This window comes from Somniosus microcephalus, chromosome 11 (assembly GCF_052327205.1).
Source record: "Somniosus microcephalus isolate GS21.2 chromosome 11, FLI_Smic_1.0, whole genome shotgun sequence".
In the NCBI taxonomy this organism is placed as follows: Eukaryota; Metazoa; Chordata; class Chondrichthyes; order Squaliformes; family Somniosidae; genus Somniosus; species Somniosus microcephalus.
The window spans coordinates 202,560,389-202,581,025 of record NC_140997.1 but is presented as its reverse complement, the minus strand read 5'-3'; the positions used below and the strand labels follow the sequence as shown (position 1 = coordinate 202,581,025).

Genomic DNA, 20,637 nt, shown 5'->3' with positions numbered 1-20,637 from the left:
TGAGGTTGAGCGAGTAACAATCAGGCTTTTATTAACTGAAGAATGAAGGTCTTGTCTCGAGTGGTCGACCCGTCCAGAATACTAAGGGACTGGGAGGTAGTCACTTATATACCTGGAATAGTGGGAGGAGTCAGCCGAGGCATGTCCAGACCTGTACCTAGTGGAATACACATACAGACACAGACAGGTATGACAGTGGTTTACCACACCACCCAAGCCCTATCCCTGTAACCCCGTAACCCCACCTAACACTAGGGGCCAATTTTTATCATGGCCAATCAACCTAACCCACACATCTTTGGACTGTGGGAGGAAACCGGAGCACCCGGAGGAAACCCACGCAAACACAGGGAGAATGTCTGTGTGGAGTTTGCACAGTCACCCGAGGCCGGATTTGAACCCGGGTCCTTGGCGCTGTGAGGCAACAGTGCTAACCACTATGCCACCATGCTGCCATCGTGGAGCAGATAGATAAGGATGGAACCAGGTGAGTGCAATCCCATCCAGCTGGACGACGGTGGAGAGCCGTTGGAGAAGGATGGAGTGGTCAACCATGTCAAAGGCTGCAGAGAAGTCAAGGATGAGGAGGGATAGTTTACCTTTGTCACAGTCACAAAGGATGTAATTTGTGACTTTGATGAGAGCCGTTTCGGTACTGTGGCAAGGGCGGAAACCTGATTGGAGGGATTCAAACATGGAATTGCGGGAAAGATGAACACGGATTTGTGAGGTGACAACACATTCAAGGACTTTGGAGAGGAAAGGGAGGTTGGAGTTGGGGTGGTAGTTTGCAAGAACGGAGGGATCAAGGGTGTTTTTTTTTTGAGGAGAGGCGTGATGACGGCAGATTTGAGGGAGAGAGGGACAGTACCTGAGGAGAGCGAGAGAACCGTTAACAGTATAAGCTAACATGGGAGCCAGAAAAGGAAGTTGGGTGGTCAACAATTTGGTGGGAATAGGATTGAGGGAGCAGGAGGGGGTCTCGTGGAGAAGATGAGCACAGAGAGGTCATGAGGGGAGATTGGAGAGAAACTGGAGAAAGATGTGAGTTCAGGGCTAGGGCTGGGGGAACCTTAGAGGAAGTTTGGCCCAGTGGGCTAGGGGAAGGAAGGGAAGTGGCAGAGGCAGCTGAACGGAATCTCTCAATCTTAGAGACATGGAAGTCCATGAGCTCCTCACACTTGTTATCAGAGGTGAGGGTGGAGGAGAGGGGTTTAAGACGACGGTTAGCAGTAGAGAATAGGAGCCGGGGTTTATCTTTGCATTCTAGAATGATTCTGGAATAGTGAGCAATTTTGGCAGATGAGAGCAGGACCCGATATTGCTTAATGTGGTCCAGCCAGATCTGGCGGTGAATGGCTAAACCAGTTGTCCGCCATATCCGTTCAAGTCTGCGTCCCTTGGACTTGAGGGAGCGAAGATGAGGGCCGTACCGGGGGGAGCGGCCAGGGTGAGAGAGAGTAACTGCTTTAATAGGGACTAGGGTATCAAAGGTGGTGGTGAGGGTGTGGTTGAGCTGATCGGTAGCTGCAGAAATGTCATGGTGAATGGATGGCCAGATGCTGGACAGTTGGGATTTCATAAGTGCAGTTGTAGGAGAGTTTTTTTCCAGGGGTGGATACAGAAGGAATTAGGGTGGGATGTGGGTGGAGAGCGATACGAGGAAATGGTCAGAGATGGCCTTATCTGCAATTGACGCGATGGAAGTAGCGAGGCCACGAGAGATGGCAAGGTCGAGGAGGTGACCTGCTGTTTTACATTGATCCTATTAACAAAGCATGATGGTGAAACAATATCGGAGCCGGTGAATTAAATAATCAATACTAGAGCCACAGAATTAAGTGAATAATACGAGAATTACATAATTAATATCCGAGCCACAGAAATATCAGGGCCAGAAATTATGTAAATCATATTGAAGCCATGGAATTAAATAAAGGCAGCCGCAGAATTAAATTATTTCAGGGCCAGGATTTCATTAGATGTGTAATATCGGAATCCACAGAATTAAATTAATAACATTAGTATCATTAACAACCCATTGCCCAGTACTGCTCCACATGTGTCTTGCTACCTAACTCGTGGCAAACGTCAATTAATTTATGTTTTTCACAGAATAATGGTCACAATCATGGAATTCAAAGTAGTGAATAGCTCTAATGCTCCCACAAAACTCAGCTAATTAATAACTGTAAATCATTGGCCCTGATACTGTATATTGCATGTTACATGAGATAAAACAATATATCCTCTGACTCTCCAGAAGTAATGCGACAGGAGATTGGTTTATAAATGTGTTCTGTCTAATGTATGCCATCACTCGCTTCCTGTAGCACGTTTAGTGTAACACTTCATGTAATGCTTCTGTATCATTCTTAATCAAAGACAAATTTATTCTATTCCAGCCCTGACTTCCATTTCCTTAGGAGCTGCAGCAGACATGGGTAAGTAAATTAAAACAAATGAAAACAGTTGATGAACTCCAAGCTAAGTGTAAATGTAGGAAAGCTCAATCTTTTTAATGATTTCATCCCCTCCCCCAAGTAGGATCATTTACTCTTTTTCTACCTGCTGCACTCGGTTCAGTTTTTTTGCGGATGCAAAGCAGTCATGAATTGCTGTTTCAACTCCCCTTCTCCAAGAACATCAGTCCTATACTGTCTCTAACTTGATAATTGACCTGTCAGTCAAACAAAGCTAGGGTTTTGTTTTGCAGACTGACCTCTTAAGTGGATTCATTATTTATTTCAATTGTGCAGAGTAACCATACCTCCTAGACTTAACAGGACATTCACCAAAATTGTGTTTTACATGGTGTAATGTTCCTTGTCCTTATAATGTAAGGGGGGCATCTTTAACTGGTTTATGGTAATTTACCTGGCCAGCAGCCTTTGCCTCTGAGCTCTGACCAATTCCAACCTTTTACCTGGTTTACGGTAATTCACCTGGTCAGCAGCCTTTTGCTGCTGCACTCTAAACCAATTTACAAACAGCGGTTTCGAATCGCTACCCCTCCTTCAGTTCTGAGTGGAGGAACTTATAATTAATGATATTAAAATGGACAAGTGGTTTGGATGAGAGAAAAATCAAGTTTTATTACCTAAATAAATTACAATCAAAAGAATAAACTATACCACACGAACACAGTAATTACAGTAAAACGATATAACGGGGTTGCAGACGGCGAAAACGAGGGATAAAATGACTACAATGTTATTTAAACAATCTTAGCAATTCCCTTAAATCACCACCCCAAACTCCTGCTCGGTTGTCTTGTTGAGGAGTCAGAACACCCCGCTCACCTGTGGCCCAGCGAAGTAAAAAGAGAGTGATAGCTTCTCAGCAGCTATCTTATATACCTGGTGAGCTCCTGCTGTTCTGCCCTGCCAGGGCTGTGTGCAAAATTCCCACCCAAAGGTTCCAATACACAAGAGAAAGCTGTGATTGGCTAACTCAGAGTGGTTGGACTGGGTTAATGTGTCTTCCGGAGCTCCCTGGGCTGAAACAAAAGGGAAATACAACTGCTCTATTGTCCAGAATGCTAGGTGATTTAAGCCCATTCAGTTCTTAAACGGTTCCCATTCAAGATCCAAAAGTCTCTTCTGCAGTTTAGATGTATCCACTCGATATACAAACAAATGCTAATAGCATTCAATTGCTTTGTAAACAAAGCATTGTCCTTTGTCTTCGGCCATGTGGTGACAGCCATTTTTATCCCTGGAAATTTAAAAGCACAAAGCCCAGGGATTCTTTAATCAAAACAATTAATCTTAACTGTAAATTATTGCGAATTCTTACAATAAAACAGTACATGCTCTGACACTGTTCACTAGTTAGTATCAAATAGGACAGTGAGGCTGTTGTGCCTTCAGATTTGGCACGAATGAGCAGCCAGTGAGGGATAGAAAGTGACAGAGATCCTGTTGAGCAGGGGACGAGAGGGAGGCATCTTAGTGTGCAGAGTGAGAAAAGGGAAACTTGTCAAGAGATTAAGGTTGGGGGGGATACAGGCAGTTGAGATTCTTATAAATTGTAAGTGGAAAAAGTGCATCCCTGGCTCTGCTTGGAGCTGGAAGGACTGTTGCTGGGCTGTATATAATGAGGGAAAGGGATATCTTCCAGAAAGATGATAATTTAGTCAAGAGACATATGTACAAATATGACCATGAAAGCAAGAGAGATAAAATGTGTGCAAAAGCAAAATACTGCAAATGCTGGAAATCTGAAATAAGAACAGAAAATGCTGGAAATACTCAGCAGGTCAGGCAGCATCTGTGGAGAGAGAAACAAAGTTAACATTTTAGATCGATGACCCTTCGTCAGAACTGGGAAAAGCTGGAGATGGAACAGGTTTTTAAGCAAGTGCAGGGGCAGGGAAAGAGGGGATAAAATGTATGTATGTGTGTGTATTACAAACAGAAAGACAAAGACTGACCTTGCATTTATATAGCCTTTCATAACCTCAGGATATCCCAAAGCGCTTCACAGCCAATGAAGTACCTCTGAAGTGTCATCGCTGTTTGTAAGCAAATGTAGCAGCCAATTTACGTACAGCAAGGTCCCACAAACAGCAATGATATCCTGACCAGATAATCTTTTATTTGTGTTCTATGAGGGATGAATGTATGCCAGGACACTGGGAGAACTACCCTACTCTTCTTTGAAAGATGCCATGGGATCTTTTACATCCACCTGAAGGGGCAAACGGGGCCTTGGTTTAAAGTCTTGTCAAAAAAATGTTCTAGAGTGGAGAGAAGCAGAGAGGCACAATGTTTATTTCTGTTGTGAACAATGCAGCAAGCGATCAACTAGTCAATTTACACAATTTTGCTCAATTGATTAAAAGCTCGTAGAGAAAAGATGTAGGAGTTTCAAGAAAAGGTTAATTGTTGTATCTTCTCCAGGACTAATAGTATAAAAGAACAAGTATGTAAGAAAGAAGATGTCAGTGCAACAAAGCATAAAGGAAGACAAACTGTAAGTTGTACATATTTTTCACTGCCTTGAGCTGTATTTGTTATTATAGAAACAGAAATTTACAGCACAGAAGGAGGCTATTTGGCCCATCGTGTCCGTGCTGGCTGAGTAAGAGCTATCCAGCCTAATCCCACTTTCCAGCTCTTGGCCCGTAGCCTTGTAGATTACGGCACTTCCAAGTGCATATCCAAGTACTTTTTAAATGTGATGAGGGTTTCTGCCTCTACCACCCTTTCAGGCAGTGAATTCCAGACCCCCACCACCCTCTGGGTGAAAAAAAGTTCTCCTCAACTCCCCTCTAATCCTTCTACCAATTACTTTATATCTATGTCCCCTGGTTATTGACCTTTCTGCTAAGGGAAATAGGTCATTCCTATCCATTCTATCTAGGCCCCTCATGATTTTATACACCTCAATTAAGTCTCCCCTCAGCCTCCTCTGTTCCAAAGAAAACTACCCCAGCCTATCCAATCTTTCCTCAGTGAAAATTCTCAAGTCCTGACAACATGCTTGTACATCTCCTGCACCCACTCTAGTGCAATAACATCTTTCCTGTAATGTGGTGACCAGAACTGTACACAGTACTCTAAGCTCCCTCTGTTCCTCTACACTTCTCAGTACCCTACCATTTAATGTGTAAACCCTTGCCTTGTTAGCCCTCCCCAAATGCATTACTTCACACTTCTGTTGATTGAATTCCATTTGCCACTTTTCTGCCCACCTGCAGTCTGCAGCTTTCTTCCTCACTATCAACCACATGGCCAACCTTTGTACCATATTCAAACTTCTTAATCATGCCCCCTATATTGAAGCCTAAATCATTGATATATATATAATACCACAAAAAGCAAGGGACCTCCTACTGAACCATGCGGAACCCCACTGGAAACAGCCTTCCAGTCACAAAAACACCCGTCGACCATTACCCTTTTGTTTCCTGCCACCGAGTCAATTTCAGATCCAACTTGCCACTTTCCCTTGGATCCCATGGGCTTTTACTTTTCTGACCAGTCTGCCATGTGGGACCTTGTCAATAGCCTTGCTAAAATCCATGCAGACTACATCAAATGCGCAATCCTCATCGACCTTCCTTGTTACCTCCTCAAAAAATTCAATCAAGTTAGTCAGACACAACCTTCCCTTAACAAATCCATGCTGACTGTCCTTGATTAATCCGTTCCTTTCTAAATGACGATTAATACTGTCCCTCAGAATTTTTTCCAATAATTTGCCCACCACCGAGGTTAGGCTGTGTGACCTGTAATTATTCGGTCTATCCCTTTCTCCATTTTTAATCAACGTTAGCAGTCCTCCAGTTCTCCGGTACCACACCTGTAGCCAGAGAGGATTGGAAAATGATGGTCAGAGCCTCCGCTATTTCCTCCCTTGCTTCTCTTAACAGCCTGGGATACATTTCATTTGGGCCTTTCGATTTATCTACTTTCAAAGATGCTTAAACCCCTTAATATTTCCTTTCTCACTATGTTTATCTCATCTAATATTTCACACACATCCTCCTTAACCTCAGTGTCTGCATCGTCCTTCTCTTCTGTGAAGACAGATGCAACGTATTCATTAAGAACCATACCCACATCTTCCGCCTCCACACACAGGTTACCTTTTTGGTCTCTAATAGGCCCTGCTCTTTCCTTAGTTATCATTTTGCTATTTATGTATTTATAAGGGTTTTCCTTGATGTTACTTGCCAATATGTTTTCATGCCCTCTCTTTTTGATTTCCTAATTTCCTTTTTAATTTCACCCCTGCACTTTCTATACTCCTCTAGGCTTTCTACAGTATTTAGCACTTGGTATCTGACATAAGCTTCCCTTTTTTGCCTTAGCTTGCCCTGTATGCCCCTTGACATCCAGGGGGCTCTAGATTTGGGAGTCCCACCCTTTTTCTTTGTGGGAACATATTTGCTCTGAACCCTCACTATCTCCTCCTTGAATGCCTCCCACTGTTCTGTCACTGATTTACCTTCAAGTAGCCGTTTCCAGTCCATTTTTGCTAAATCACATCTCTGCTTGGTAAAATTGGCCTTTCCCCAATTGAGAACTTTTACTCCTGGTCTATCTTTGTCGTTTTCCATAACTACGCTAAATCAAACTGAAGTATGATCACTACCACCAAAATGGTCTCCCACTGATGCCCCTTCCTCCTGCCCAGCTTCATTCCCTAAAACTAAGTCCAGAACCGCCCCCTCTCTTGTTGGACTTGCTACGTACTGGTTAAAAAAGTTTTCCTGAATGAATTTTAAGAATTCTGCGCCTTCGATACCTTTTACCCTGATTCTATCCCAGTTAACACAGTAGCTCCTGAATGTCTGTGGATAGTGGATGAGAATAAGAGGGCAGGTGATGGTGTTGGGTTTGGTTTTAACCTCAAAGAAAAAGAAAATTTCCATCAATTGCTAAGTTTGCCGGTATCTTTTGTGGTATGCTGGTGGGTCAGAATGTTTTTGTTTGAGGGGAGGGGATGGAATATGACGCAAACTCCAGCTCAAGCTTGCAACACTAGATAGTAGCATTAACGTCTTTCAAGTAGAACAATATTGAGGTGAGCAAAATCATGCAATGAATAAAAATGTACCCAAGTATCTTCCTTGTTATCTTTTTAAAATTCTTTAAATGTTTTATTGCTCATTTAAAGGCCACATCGAACCAATCTGTACGTTGATCTTCCACCAATGCTATGGCCTATCGTATATTCTCCTGACTATAATATCTCATTCCTGGGCCTGGAGAAACTTCATCCTTTTGATTCGGGGAAGTGGGGGAAAATTGTCGACTTTTTAAAAGGTATGTCTTTTTTATCGTTTTACTTTGTTTGATTATTTGAAATGTTTTAGGGAACAAAGACACTTTAATTAACCAATTTGCTCAAATGGTATTTTGCTTGTCTAGTTGTTTCACACACAAATGTTGCTTTTCTGTTCCAACATAGGGAGTTCAATGATCATAAGCTTGAGAATTTTTATTGTTCTCAATTCCTGGAGGAGAGTGTGCAGTATTTGAGATCTTGCTAGGGATGAGGCAAATTTTCAGTACATGTTTTGGTAAAAACACTAGTTTGAAAAGATCTTTAATTCTCTTGTACTTGTTTACTTTTAGAAGAGAAGATGATAAACGATGAGACCATTGTAAAAGCCATAGAAGCGCAGGAAGACGACTTGTTGGTAGTACACTCAAGGCGGTATCTCAATAAACTCAAGGTGACTTGTTTTCAGTGCCTTCTTCCTGATTCTCAACTGTGGATGGATGGAAATCTATCCATTGAATTAAACTGAAACAATCAATGTCCAGTTCATTAAATCACATGCTTATCATGTACCAAAATCTTTAAAACAACTGGGGAAAACATGTTAGTTTATATCAATAGAGAGAGAGAGTGAGGTTAAATATTTATGGAGATGATTTAAAGGTGTCCTTTGTGCTCAGTTTTTTATATTCTGCCTTAATGTTTCCAGGATACCAGAAGAGTCTAGCTTCTGAAAAATAAAATGTACTGTAAGCAAAACTCTTGCTCTTGGTCAGTATTGTCTTTAACCCAAAAAATAGAATTGATTTTTGTATTTTTATTTTGTAATCTAATAGAAGCTTGGGAGAAGCATGACATGTTCTGATAAACAGAAGTTAATATTAATTGCTTGGTTTTGCCTCTTGAAGCCTTTTTAAATAAATATAATTTGCCCCCCACCCCCATTTTCTCTCAGATTTTAACTAAAACCTTCCATTTGCCTTGTACTGAGAAATAAATCAAGTGGAAACAATTGACTCACTAGTAGGCCAACATGAAACTAATAAGCAACAAAGCTCCAATTGAAATGGTCAGTGCTATATTTAGGTTAGAAATTGTATTCCACAGATTGTCTTGTATTAAATAAATAAATCAAATTTATTTTAAATGCCAACAGTATTAATATGTGGATTGCTGACTCATTCTGGCGATACTGTGATTTTTTTTTTTGCTTCGGTGCTGCTTTTTCCCACCTCTTTTTGGAAAAAGTGGTTTGTGACGATTGTGTGGTATGAATATTATTTCTGTTTGTTCTATAAAAAAAAGCTAAGGCGATCATTCTATTTTAAATTTGATAGAGTGCATTACATTCGGCATATATGACTTATCAGTGCAGTGGTGCTAAAACTGTAAGTCACGTGACCTGCTCAGGTCAGAGCATAATGAGAGACTCAAATCAGCTCTTGTGATCTGTTGCTGCTTTCTGCCCGACTCTTCTGATGCAGCTACTCCCTACCTGCTGCTAATGCTCCTGTCACTGGTCCCACACTCAATCTCCTTGCACTTCAGTTTCTCTCCACACAACATGAACTGCAAGAAATGTGTGGGGGAGGGGGAAGGGAGCGAGAGAAATTTGCTGAGCCAAATGTCAAAGTAAAATAATGGCGGCAAATAGAATACTGAAATAATGAAGAGAAGGGGAAAAGTAAAGTAAAAGGGTCGAGAGAAAAACAAAGCAGTGAGTGGGAAACCAGAGGATAAAAAGGGTAAGTGAAAACAAAAGAAGACCGTGAGGGAAACATTGAAGAGGAGGACAGAATGAAAGGCAGAGAAGCAAAAGTAAAGGAGGAAAATGGTTTTTTTAATTTGCAGATTTGTTGGTTGCAGTATCCACGTGCTGTGGGAGATAAGACACTATGGAAAAATTATAGTTGGGCCTCACAGCCTGGTGTGGAAAAAGTTTCAAAACCATTGAATTATGAAATAGTTGGTCAACTGCGGTGCATTCTGGGACAAGATCATTCAATTCTGTCACATAGGAGGTGATTTTGCCAATGGGAAACTTTTGGAGGCGGGACTCCCACTTGTCGGTTTTCAGTCCCACCTCCATCAATTTTTGGCCAACCCACGCTATTTTCCCTTGATTGACCTTGTTAAGCTAGCCCAGCAGGCTTAGCAGGCCAATTAAGGGAAAGCCGGTTGCAGAGGACATCAATGTACGATGTTTCATCTGTCAAATTTTTGACAGATTAATTGTCATCGTTTGACAGCTCTGTGAAGCTGTCAAACAGTGACATTCTCTGTAGTTTGATGAGGACTTGAATTCAAGGCTCATCAAACCTCTTTCCTTTGCAGAAATGAAATGGTTGCTGCATTGGAGAATGCAACGACCATCTGTCATCTCGACTGCGGAGGTGCAAGACTCTCCGCATCCCCACCGACTGAAGCCTGCAGGAAGAAACAAAGGCAAGTACACTTTTTCTAACACTTTGCACTTAACCTCAGGTACTCCCCTCTACACTCTTGCACCCATCACTTACCTCCACAGCACACTTTTGGACCCCTCCGACCCCCACTGACCTGGCGAGTTTCGGAGCCTTCAGGAAGCCCGCAGATGTGAGGGCAAAAAGAGGACAATCCTATTTTCTGCCTGTTAACAGGCAGTTAATAGGCTTTAATCCCTTCCCGCCTCCAAGGAGACGGGACCTGGCGCGGAACGGCTACCCGCCTCCTAGGAAGATGGCATGGAGGTGGATTGGGCACCCGCCCCCAAATTCTGCCATTTTCCTGGCAGACTTGCCTCCCCAGGGCTGGCAAAATCGCCCCCGTAGTCTTTTTAATAAACTGAATTTCACAGTCTTCACCCATGCGTGAAGCTGTCCCATTTACATTGATGGCTCTTCACAGAGCAATTCCATGGCTATAAGTTAATTTACTATCTTGGAGCATATACACTATACTCTAGCTTGTCGAGTGCATGTGTGTAGACTGCATTGTGTGTTCGATATATGGCAGACAAAATGGAACAGGTGTTGTGGACAGGACAAATTACAGCACTGCCTTGAGCCCTGTTCCTGGGACTAGGGACAGGGTCACTGGCAAGGCTTGGAAGCTAAGCAGAGCCAGGCCTGGTTAGTACCTGGAGGGGTGACCATCAGGGAAGACCAGGTGCAGAAGGTCACGGAAGGAGCCCCGAGGAGGGGCGGTTGGTGAGAAGGTCACAGAAGGAGGAGCGGCTGGTGAGCAGGCCCGGGCGTTGGGCTGAAGATTGTCGGACAGGAGGAATGGTGGAAATGGAATGGCGGCGCGCACAGACACAGCGGCTTTGCCTCTCCCAGTCATGGGAGCTTGCAAGATCACATTTCGTTGTTCATGTACTTGTGCAATGACAAAGTTTTATTATTATTATTTTTTTTTTTTTTTCAAGCTAGAAATAATGGTGTGTTTATCTTGTACTAAGACTGATTATCAGAGCATATATTTTAGACAGTTTACATTGACAATGGAAGTTGACTTTAGTCAGGTTGGAATTGCTCTGTGAATTACTAATGTAATTGGGAATATTGGCTGCTGATAGAATCAGTTATTGATTTACTAAGAAATGGAGAAAATGAAATGTACATCTAAGAATGGACGATTGTGTTCAATAACAGATAATTTTAAAGCATTTATATAGCTTAGACCAGTATAGACTAGTTGTTAAAATATAAAACTGACCATAGTTGCTCTATTTAAATAAGATGTGAGCAGTATTCTAGTTTCTCTTTTTTTTCCTAAAAGAAATCTCTTCATTCCTCTCCTGAAGATTTATGTTGTGATGTGGTTCCACTTGCTGCAGCCTCCCTGCAGTACCTTGCCCAAGTGTCAGTTTCATGTATGTAAGCACAAGTAATGAAAGTAGACAGGCTATTTGACCATTGGGGCAACACAGCTGAGCCCATTTCTGTCCTTGCTTAATGTCTATATCTTGCCTCTGAGGCAGATTTTGTGGACTCCCGGGCTTGGGTGCATCAAGTAGACTGGTACTTCTGTGCAGTACCAGAAGTATATGTTTCATTGTTAAAGATCCCATCCTTTGGATGAGGGGTTTTTGTTTTTGTTGTTCAGATGGATGTTAAAGTTTCTCATAAGGGCAGGGAAGTTCTCCCAGTGTACTCTCAACCACCAGTATCGAAAGCAGATTAACTGTTTGCTGTTTGTGGGATTGTGCTGTGTGCAAATTAGCAGTCACGTTATCCTTCAATGTAGGCTGTGTCATCGCACCAACGCTCTTCTCGATCTTCCTTGCTGCAATGCTCCATCTCACCCTCAGTAAGCTCCCTGCTGGAGTGGAGCTAATTTACAGAACAAACGGGAAACTGTTCAACCTCTGTCGCCTCCAGTCCAGATCCAAGGTCGTCCCATCCTCTGTCGTCGAATTACATTATGAAGACGACGCTTGCGTCTGCGCTCACTCGGGGGTCGAAATCCAAACCATCATCAACACCTTCATCGAAGCGTACGAGAGCATGAGCCTTACACTAAATATCCGTAAGACAAAGGTCCTCTACCAACCTGCCCTTGCCACACAGTGCTGCCCCCCGATTATCAAAATCCACGACAAGGCCTTTGACAACATGGACCACTTTCCATACCTTGGGAGCCTACTGTCAACAAGGGCAGATGTCGACGACGAAGTCCAACACCGCCTTCAGTGTGCCAGTGCAGCCTTCGGTCGCCTGAGGAAGAGAGTGTTTGAAGACCAGGACCTCAAACCTGGCACTAAGCTCATGGTCTACAGAGCAGCAGTGATACCTGCCCTGCTGTATGCCTCAGAGACATGGACCATGTACAGCAGGCACTTCAAAGCACTGGAGAGGTACCATCAATGCTGCCTCCGCAAGATCCTGCAAATCCATTGGCAGGATAGGCGCACCAACGTCAGTGTTCTTGCTCAGGCCAGCATCGAAGCTTTGACCACGCTCGATCTGCTCCGATGGATGGGTCACATTGTCTGCATGCCCGATACGAGACTCCCAAAACAAGCGCTTTACTCAGAGCTCCGGCACGGCAAGAGAGCCCCAGGTGGGCAGAGGAAACGCTTCAAGGAAAGCCTCCTTGAAAAAGTGCAATATCCCCACCGACGCCTGGGAATCCCTGGCCCAAGACCGCACAAAGTGGAGGAGAAGCATCCGGGAAGGCGTCGAACACCTTGAGTCTCTTCGCCGGGAGCAAGCGGAAGCCAAGCGCAGGCAGCGCAAGGAGCGCATATCAACCCAAGCACCCCACCCACCCATCCCTTCAACCACTGTCTGCCCCATCTGTGACGGAGACTATAGGCCCCGCATTGGACTCATCAGTCACCTGAGAACTCATTTTTAATGTGGAAGTAAGTCATCCTCGGTTCCGAGGGACTGCTAAGAAGTATCCTTCAGTGTAATTTCTGTGAAATGCTTTGGGATGTTTCTGAGATGTAAGAAGGCACTATATGAATGTGTATTTTCCAGCAGGCAGCACCGGATAACAATCCGGTGTGGGCAGTGTGGCTATATCGCACCTCCCCTAGGAACACCGAAGCCAGTTGTAGCACCCCTATTATCATTGTTGCCAAGATCAGGAAGCTCAGCACAGACTGGTGATTAAACCTGGGGTTTATCGGTCTCTGGCACATTTGCACGTTCGGCAATGCACTTACCAAATGAGCCACCAGACCAGCCCCACTTCGCTAAGTTTTTGATTTGCTTGTATGATCAAAAGAATAAAACAATATTTCATTGCAATCGGTTTTTCTTAGCAAAACATATTCTTGTGAATGAAAAAGCAGTACTGTGCAATGATTTAATATCAAGTGTAACATTGAACGTAGCCTTGCTGTGAGAGAAATTATACATCGCGAGACCAAATGTCAGCGGCGTGGAGTTTCCGCTTTGGGTGCAATCAGTGATCCGGGTGCAAATTGCGCCCAAAATCGCGCCCGTTTTGAGAAGTGTTTATTATCTCAAGTTTCCACCCAAACTAATTTGCATATCGCCAAAGTTAAAATTTGCCACGAATCCATGCAATCGGGCAGCGTTTAGAATGTAATTCAAAAAAAATTTGCTTTAAAAAATATTCTTTGATATATTTAAGAGTGATAACTTGGTGCCGTTTGATTAATACAGCTGAAAATGGTTTATCACAAAAAATAAGCATTTTTAATCAGTATGTCTTGTCCACCACTTGTGAGTAACCTGATTTTTAAATAACTGAAAACGACTTTAAAAACTATACAGAACCATTTGCTAGTTATATTGGTGTACAGTAGTCAGTTTTAATTTTTTTTAAATTATTTTCAAAAGCTTTTAAAAAGTGTCCTTCTGGCGCAATTAGCGGAAATTCACTATGCTGATTAACTCAATCCGGGGGCGCGGCCACTTTTGTGGGCGGGCCCAGCTACTAGCGCGATGTTTTTTAAACTAGCGCAAATGATCGCGGAAACCCGATTTGCACTGCGTGGAATTCCACGATCTTTTGCGCTGGTTTGGTTGATTTTGGGCGAATTGCATTTGGGGGGATGGGGGGGAAGCACAACCTGGTGGAAACTGCAGGCCAGTATTTTTATCTTCAATCCCAGCTCCTTGATTATTTAATTTTTTTCCCCTGTTTAATTTGTTCACTGTTTGAACCCTCCTTTCTGTGCCTACTGAATTAAATGCATGAATGAATGAAATGGTTTCAGGTTGAATTTTGCCGCACATGTTTGAATCTTCATTTTATTTATACAGACTGTCTCGTGCGCATTGTGGTGCTGGAAAGGTTTTTTTAAAAATGCCAGGAGATGCTGATTTATTTTTACTAATTAGTTTAATTAAAACTGGCTTGGCAATAGAAAAGAAATTGTGATTGATAAATGGAAAAGACTTTGTCTGACAGTGACCAGCAGTGTTATGCATAAATCTGTTTTGGGTGCCCATCTCTGCATCAAAACATGACACGAAGGACAGCACTTCTATTAGTGTTGTAAAATTTGCAAAAATTACCACGCTTTGTGGTCAGCTGATCAAGTTTTGCTGTTATCAATAAAAGGAATTTATAGTAGTGTGATGAATCTGGGAAAATTTAAGCAGGTGTTCTACAAATGGCAAATGTATTTTAGCTTGGATCATTTTGGGTTAATGCATATTCACAGGAAGTGAATCACAGGAACCCCACAGTGCAGATAGAGGCCATTTCGGCCCATCGAGCCTGCACCGACACATATCCCACCCGATCCCCGTAACCCCTGCACCAACACATATCCCACCCTATCCCCGTAACCCCACGTATTTAATCCCCCTAACACTAAGGGTCAATTTATCATAGCCAATCAACCTAACCCGCACATCTTTGGACTGTGGGAGGAAACCGGAGCACCCGGAGGAAACCCACGCAAACACGGGAGAAGGATTTGGGTGCAATATTGACCTTTCACGGAAAGAGGATAATTTTCATATTGCTACTACCCGGTTTGTGCATAAAAATGGGGTGGTAGCTGGACCAAAATTAAGTGACTGGTGGAAATGCCAACTTGCCAGCGAGTTTCCATCCATCTTGATTTTTCAGGCGGACTCCATCCAGACAACCATGGCTCCTGCCTGAAACAAGTGGGAGGCTCATAAACGTGCAAATTGACTGCAAATTAGAGTCAAATGACGCAGTTAGGACCCCAATGCCATTTTCATCTCTGCCTGCATTGCTATCGCCACTCGTTGCTCCCGCCCGTCAAGCACGAACGGTGTAAATCGGGTAGGTGGCCATTTCCAGTGATATTTATTTAGAAACATCCTCGGCTGCTTTCAGGTAAAGCTGTAGAAAGTTTTAAGATGTTATGCTTGCATCAGCTTGAGTTTTTTTGCTGTAGAGTGGTCTAAATTATTAAAATGTTTCTGACTTCACACTTTTCTTCGTCGGGGGGGTCATTCTGTGAATCCTGCTCTGCCAAGAGAAGGAACAGCAGACGGTCGGGCCAAACTGGTCTCCCTCATCTACAAACCTAACCGAAGGAGGTGTGCTCCAAGAATTTTTACCATCGTAACCGAGTTGTTCCCTCCTGCGACAAGACCTGTAACCAACTGTCACAACTTGCACAGCATTATTTGTTGCATTCAGGATCACTGCAGCCCTCGACTTCCTTGCCTCCGGCTCTTTCCAGGGTCCACAGGGGATATCAGTAACTCGGTCATGTACATGCTTGCAATGTCGCCTTGTTTGCCAGACGAGGCAGTTTCATCATTTTCTCCATGGACAGCCAGAAGCAGCGGGATAGGGCTCTAGGGTTCTGCACAGATTGCTGGCACCCCCATAGCCCAGGGTGTTGTTGGCTGCACCCAAGTCGCCCTGTGGGCTTCTTCACATGTTCCCTCGGCCTTGCGAGGGCCTCCACTTCATTAATGTGTGACTGGTGTGTGTGATCACCAACAGTGGATCATGCAGGCCTGTGCCTGTTTTCCTGACAGCTGCATAATGTTTTAAAATTGTGCCAGTCCTTTTGCCTCTGTACAGCAAGTGAGAGGCTGACTGCTTGGGGACAAGGGTTGTCCCCTGCATGCTTGGCTTATGACTCTTCTTCGAAACCCAGGCTAGGCTGCAAAACTGTGCTACAATCCAATCCGTTGCGTCAACTAGAGCCCTTGTTGAGTAGACCATTGGACTCCGAAGAACAATTCTAATGCCTGGATAGGTCTGTTTGACTTTCTGCAATACAGCTCAAAGAGTGTCTCGTATGATGATGGTTTGCTGTACTCTATATAACTTCGCTCAGCAGCAGGGACAAGGTACGGACTGACCATTGGAGGAGATTCTTCAGCATGATGAGGGAGAGGACACTGAGTATGTAGAAGATGGTGAGGAAGCATTCAGCAACTTCTGATGCACAGGAAGCATCTTTCTTTTAAAGGCTATGCCCCTAAAGTCTGCACCTCTCTTCCCTTTAGCAGAGCTGGGATGTGAGCTGGCTCTCTGAATTCTTTCTTGGACCTTCCTTGCCCCCTTTAGATGCTCCTGCTCATTTGTGCCTGGTGAATTGTCCAGTGCAGATCTCTCTAACTTAATATGCCTCGCGAGGTGCCATTTTCTGTGCTGGGATTTGGAAGGATTAGAGCGAGCGACATTGCACCTTTTATGGAAGGATCTCCTATTTGGTCTCTGTGATGGGAACGCTTGAATTTCTGGACCTAGTTTCTCTCCAGATTCCTAAGGTTAGCATGTAGTTGCAAGAGTATGCACTGGGAGATGAGTGGCAGTGCAGTGCACCAGCAAGTTCTCATGCTGAATTTCAGTGAGAGAGCTAAGTAGAAAAGAAAAGAAAGCAAAGATTCCCAAACACACTGCCATGCATGGCCTCCAACTTGACCCTCTTTGAGGCTGTGCTCTTTGCCATAGTCATAGTCGTAGAATCAAAATGGCACAGAAGGAGGCCATTTGGCCCATCGAGTCTATGCCGGCTCTCTGTAGTGCACAAAAAGGTGCAATGTCGCTCGCTCTAATCCTTCCAAATCCCAGCAGAGAAAATGGCACCTCATGAGGCATATTAAGTTAGAGAGATCTCTCTGTAGAGCAATCCAGTCAGTCCCATTCCCCCGCTCGATCCCCGTAGCCCTGCAGGTTGGTGAGTATTTCTCTCTTTTTAAACTTTAACTCTGTGGTTTATAGTTACTCAGGTCTCTCTGGTGTAGCGGGGACTGTTGGTAAACCATTTAACTGTAGTGTAATTGGTGGGATTGATTTGATTTAATTTAATTTCAATTAATTAAAGGGTAAGTCATGGCAGGACAGCCCGGCCATGTGGTATGCTCCTCCTGCGCTATGTGGGAACTCGGGGACACTTCCTGTGTCCCTGACAACTACGTGTGCAGGAAGTGTATCCAGCTGCAGCTACTGGCAGACCGCATTGCGGCGCTGGAGCTGCGATTGGATGCATACTAGAGCGTTCGCGATGCTGAGGACGTCGTGAGTAGCACGCTTAGGGAGTTGGACACACCGCAGGTAGAGGTTGGACCGGCAGAAAGGGAAGGGGTGACCAACAGGCAGAGTACTAGGCACAGGCAGGTAGTGCAGGGGTCCCCTGTGGACATCCCCCTCTCAAACAGATACACCACTTTGAGCACTGTTGGGGGGGGGGGGGGGGCGCTTATCAGAGGAAAGCAGCAGCAGCCAACTTCCTGGCACCAGGGGTGGCTCTGCTGCACAGGACGGGAGGAAAAAGAGGGGTAGAGCTATAGTAATAGGGGGTTCTATTGTAAGGGGAATAGATAGGCGTTTCTGCGGCCGCGAACGAGACTCCAGGATGGTGTGTTGCCTCCCTGGTGCAAGGGTCAAGGATGTCTCGGAGCGGCTGCAGAACATCTTGGAAGGGGAGGGTGAACAGCCAGTTGTCGTGGTGCATATAGGTACCAACAATATAGGTAAAAACCGGGATGAGGTCCTAAAAGCTGAATATAGGGAGTTAGGAGGTAAATTAAAAAATAGGACCTCAAAGGTAGTAATCTCAGGATTGCGACCAGTGCCATGTGCTAGTCAGAGTAGAAATAGAAGGATATTTCAGATGAATACGTGGCTAGAGGAATGGTGCAACGGGGAGGGATTCAAGTTCCTGGGACATTGGAATCTGTTCTGGGGGAGGTGGGACCAGTTCAAACCGGACGGTTTGCACCTCGGTGGGGCTGGAACCGATGTCCTAGTGGGAGTGTTTGCTAGTGCTCTGGGGGAGGGTTTAAACTAAAATGGCAGGGTGCTGGGAACCTGAGCAGGGAGGCAGAGGAAAGGGAAACAAGGATAAAAGCAAAAGATAGGAAGGAGAAAAACAAAAGTGGCAGTCAGAGAAATCAGCGGTTTAAATCAAACGTGGCCACAGTAAATAATAATTCTAATAGGTCTAAGAGCGTTAAAAAAACAAGCCTGAAGGCTTTGTGTCTTAATGCGAGGAGCATTCGTAATAAGGTGGATGAATTGGCTGCGCAAATAGAGGTAAACGAATATGATTTGGTTGGGATTACGGAAACGTGGCTCAAGGATGGCCAAGGCTGGGAACTCAACATCCAGGGGTATTCGATATTCAGGAAAGATAGGCAAAAAGAAAAGTGAGGTGGGGTAGCATTACTGGTTAAAGAAGGGATTAACACAATTGTAAGGAAGGATATTCGCTCTGATGATGTGGAATCTGTATGGATAGAATTGAGAAACACCAAGGGGCAGAAAACGTTAGTGGGAGTGGTATATAGACCTCCAAGCAGTAAGGCGGAGGTTGGGGATGGCATTAAAAGGGAAATTAAAAAAGCGTGCAATAAAGGCACAGCAGTCATCATGGGTGACTTTAATCTACATATAGATTGGGCTAACCAAATTAGTAACAATACTGTGGAGGAGGAATTCCTGGACTGTTTACGGGATGGTTTCCTGGACCAATATGTCGAGGAACCAACCAGCGATCAGGCCATCTTAGACTGGGTATTATGTAACGAGAAAGTATTAATTGGCAATCTTGTTGTACGAGGCCCCTTGGGTCAGAGCGATCATAATATGATCGAATTCTTCATTAAGATGGAGAATGAAGTAGTTGACTCAGAAACTAGGGTCCTCAATTTAAATAAAGGAAACTACGATGGTCTGAGGCGCGAGTTGGGTAGGATTGATTGGGGAATGTCACTCAAAGGGTTGAAGGTGGATAGGCAATGGCAAACATTCAAAGACCGCATGGATGAACTACAGAATTTGTTCATCCCAGTTTGGCATAAAAATAAAACAAAAAAGGTGACTCAACCATGGCTAACAAGGGAAATTAGGGATAACATAAGATCCAAGGAGAGGACATATAAATTGGCCAGAAAAAGCAATAGTCCTGAGGATTGGGAGCAGTTTAGGATTCAACAAAGGAGGACAAAGGGATTAATTAAGAGGGGGAAAATAGAATACGAGAGTGAGCTTGCAGGGAACATAAAAACTGACTGTAAAAGCTTTTATAGATATGTGAAGAGAAAAAGATTGGTGAAGTCAAGCGTAGGTCCCTTGCAGTCAGAATCAGGGGAATTTATAATGGGGAACAAAGAAATGGCAGACCAATTAAATACATATTTTGGTTCTGTCTTCACAAAGGAGGACACAAATAACCTCCCAGAGATGCCGGGGAACATAGGGTCTGATGAAAGGGAGGAACTGAAAGAAATCAGTATTTGTAGGAAAATGGTGTTAGAGAAATTGATGGGATTGAAGGCCGATAAATCCCCAGGGCCTGATAATCTACATCCTAGGGTACTTAAGGACGAGGCCCCAGAAATGGAAGATGATCAGCAATGCATCTACTAACATTCGATGGAATCTGGAACAGTACCCATGGATTGGAGGGTAGCTAATGTTACCCCACTATTTAAAAAAGGTGGTAGAGAGAAAACAGGGAATTACAGACCGGTAAGCCTGACATCGGTAGTGGGGAAAATGCTAGAGTCCATTATAAAAGATGTAATAGCAGAGCAATTGGAAAACAGTGACAGGATCGGACAAAGTCAACATGCATTCACAAAAGGTAAATCGTGCATGACTAATCTACTGGAATTTTTTGAGGATGTAACTGGTAAAATAGATAAGTGAGAACCAGTGGATGTGGTGTATCTGGACTTTCAGAAGGCATTCGATAAGGTCCCGCATAAGAGATTAGCGTGTAAAGTTAAGGCACATGGGATTGGGGGCAAGGTATTGACTTGGATAGAGAACTGGTTGGCAGACAGAAAGCAAAGAGTTGGAATATACGGGTCTTTTTCCGAATGGCAGGCAGTGACTAGTGGGATACCGCAGGGATCGGTCCTTGGACCCCAGCTATTCACAAAATATATATATATATAAATGATCTGGACAAGGGAACTAGATGTAATATCTCCAAATTTGCAGACGACACAAAGCTGGGTGGGCGTGTGTGCTGTGAGGTGGATGTCA

General features: G+C 44.0%; 1 protein-coding gene across 5 annotated transcripts in view; it reads left to right on the top strand.

Moving 5' to 3' along the window:
- Positions 1–20,637, top strand: part of hdac11 (histone deacetylase 11) — a 125,127-nt gene that overhangs the window by 6,487 nt on the left and 98,003 nt on the right. For all 5 annotated transcript variants that reach the window (XM_086001707.1, XM_086001708.1, XM_086001709.1 and 2 more), the window contains exons 2-5: positions 2,406–2,444; positions 4,905–4,977; positions 7,630–7,778; positions 8,091–8,191. In XM_086001707.1, coding sequence (XP_085857833.1) covers positions 4,943–4,977; positions 7,630–7,778; positions 8,091–8,191 — 285 coding nt within the window. In that variant the 5' untranslated portion in view covers positions 2,406–2,444; positions 4,905–4,942. The remainder of the gene's footprint in view (positions 1–2,405; positions 2,445–4,904; positions 4,978–7,629; positions 7,779–8,090; positions 8,192–20,637) is intronic.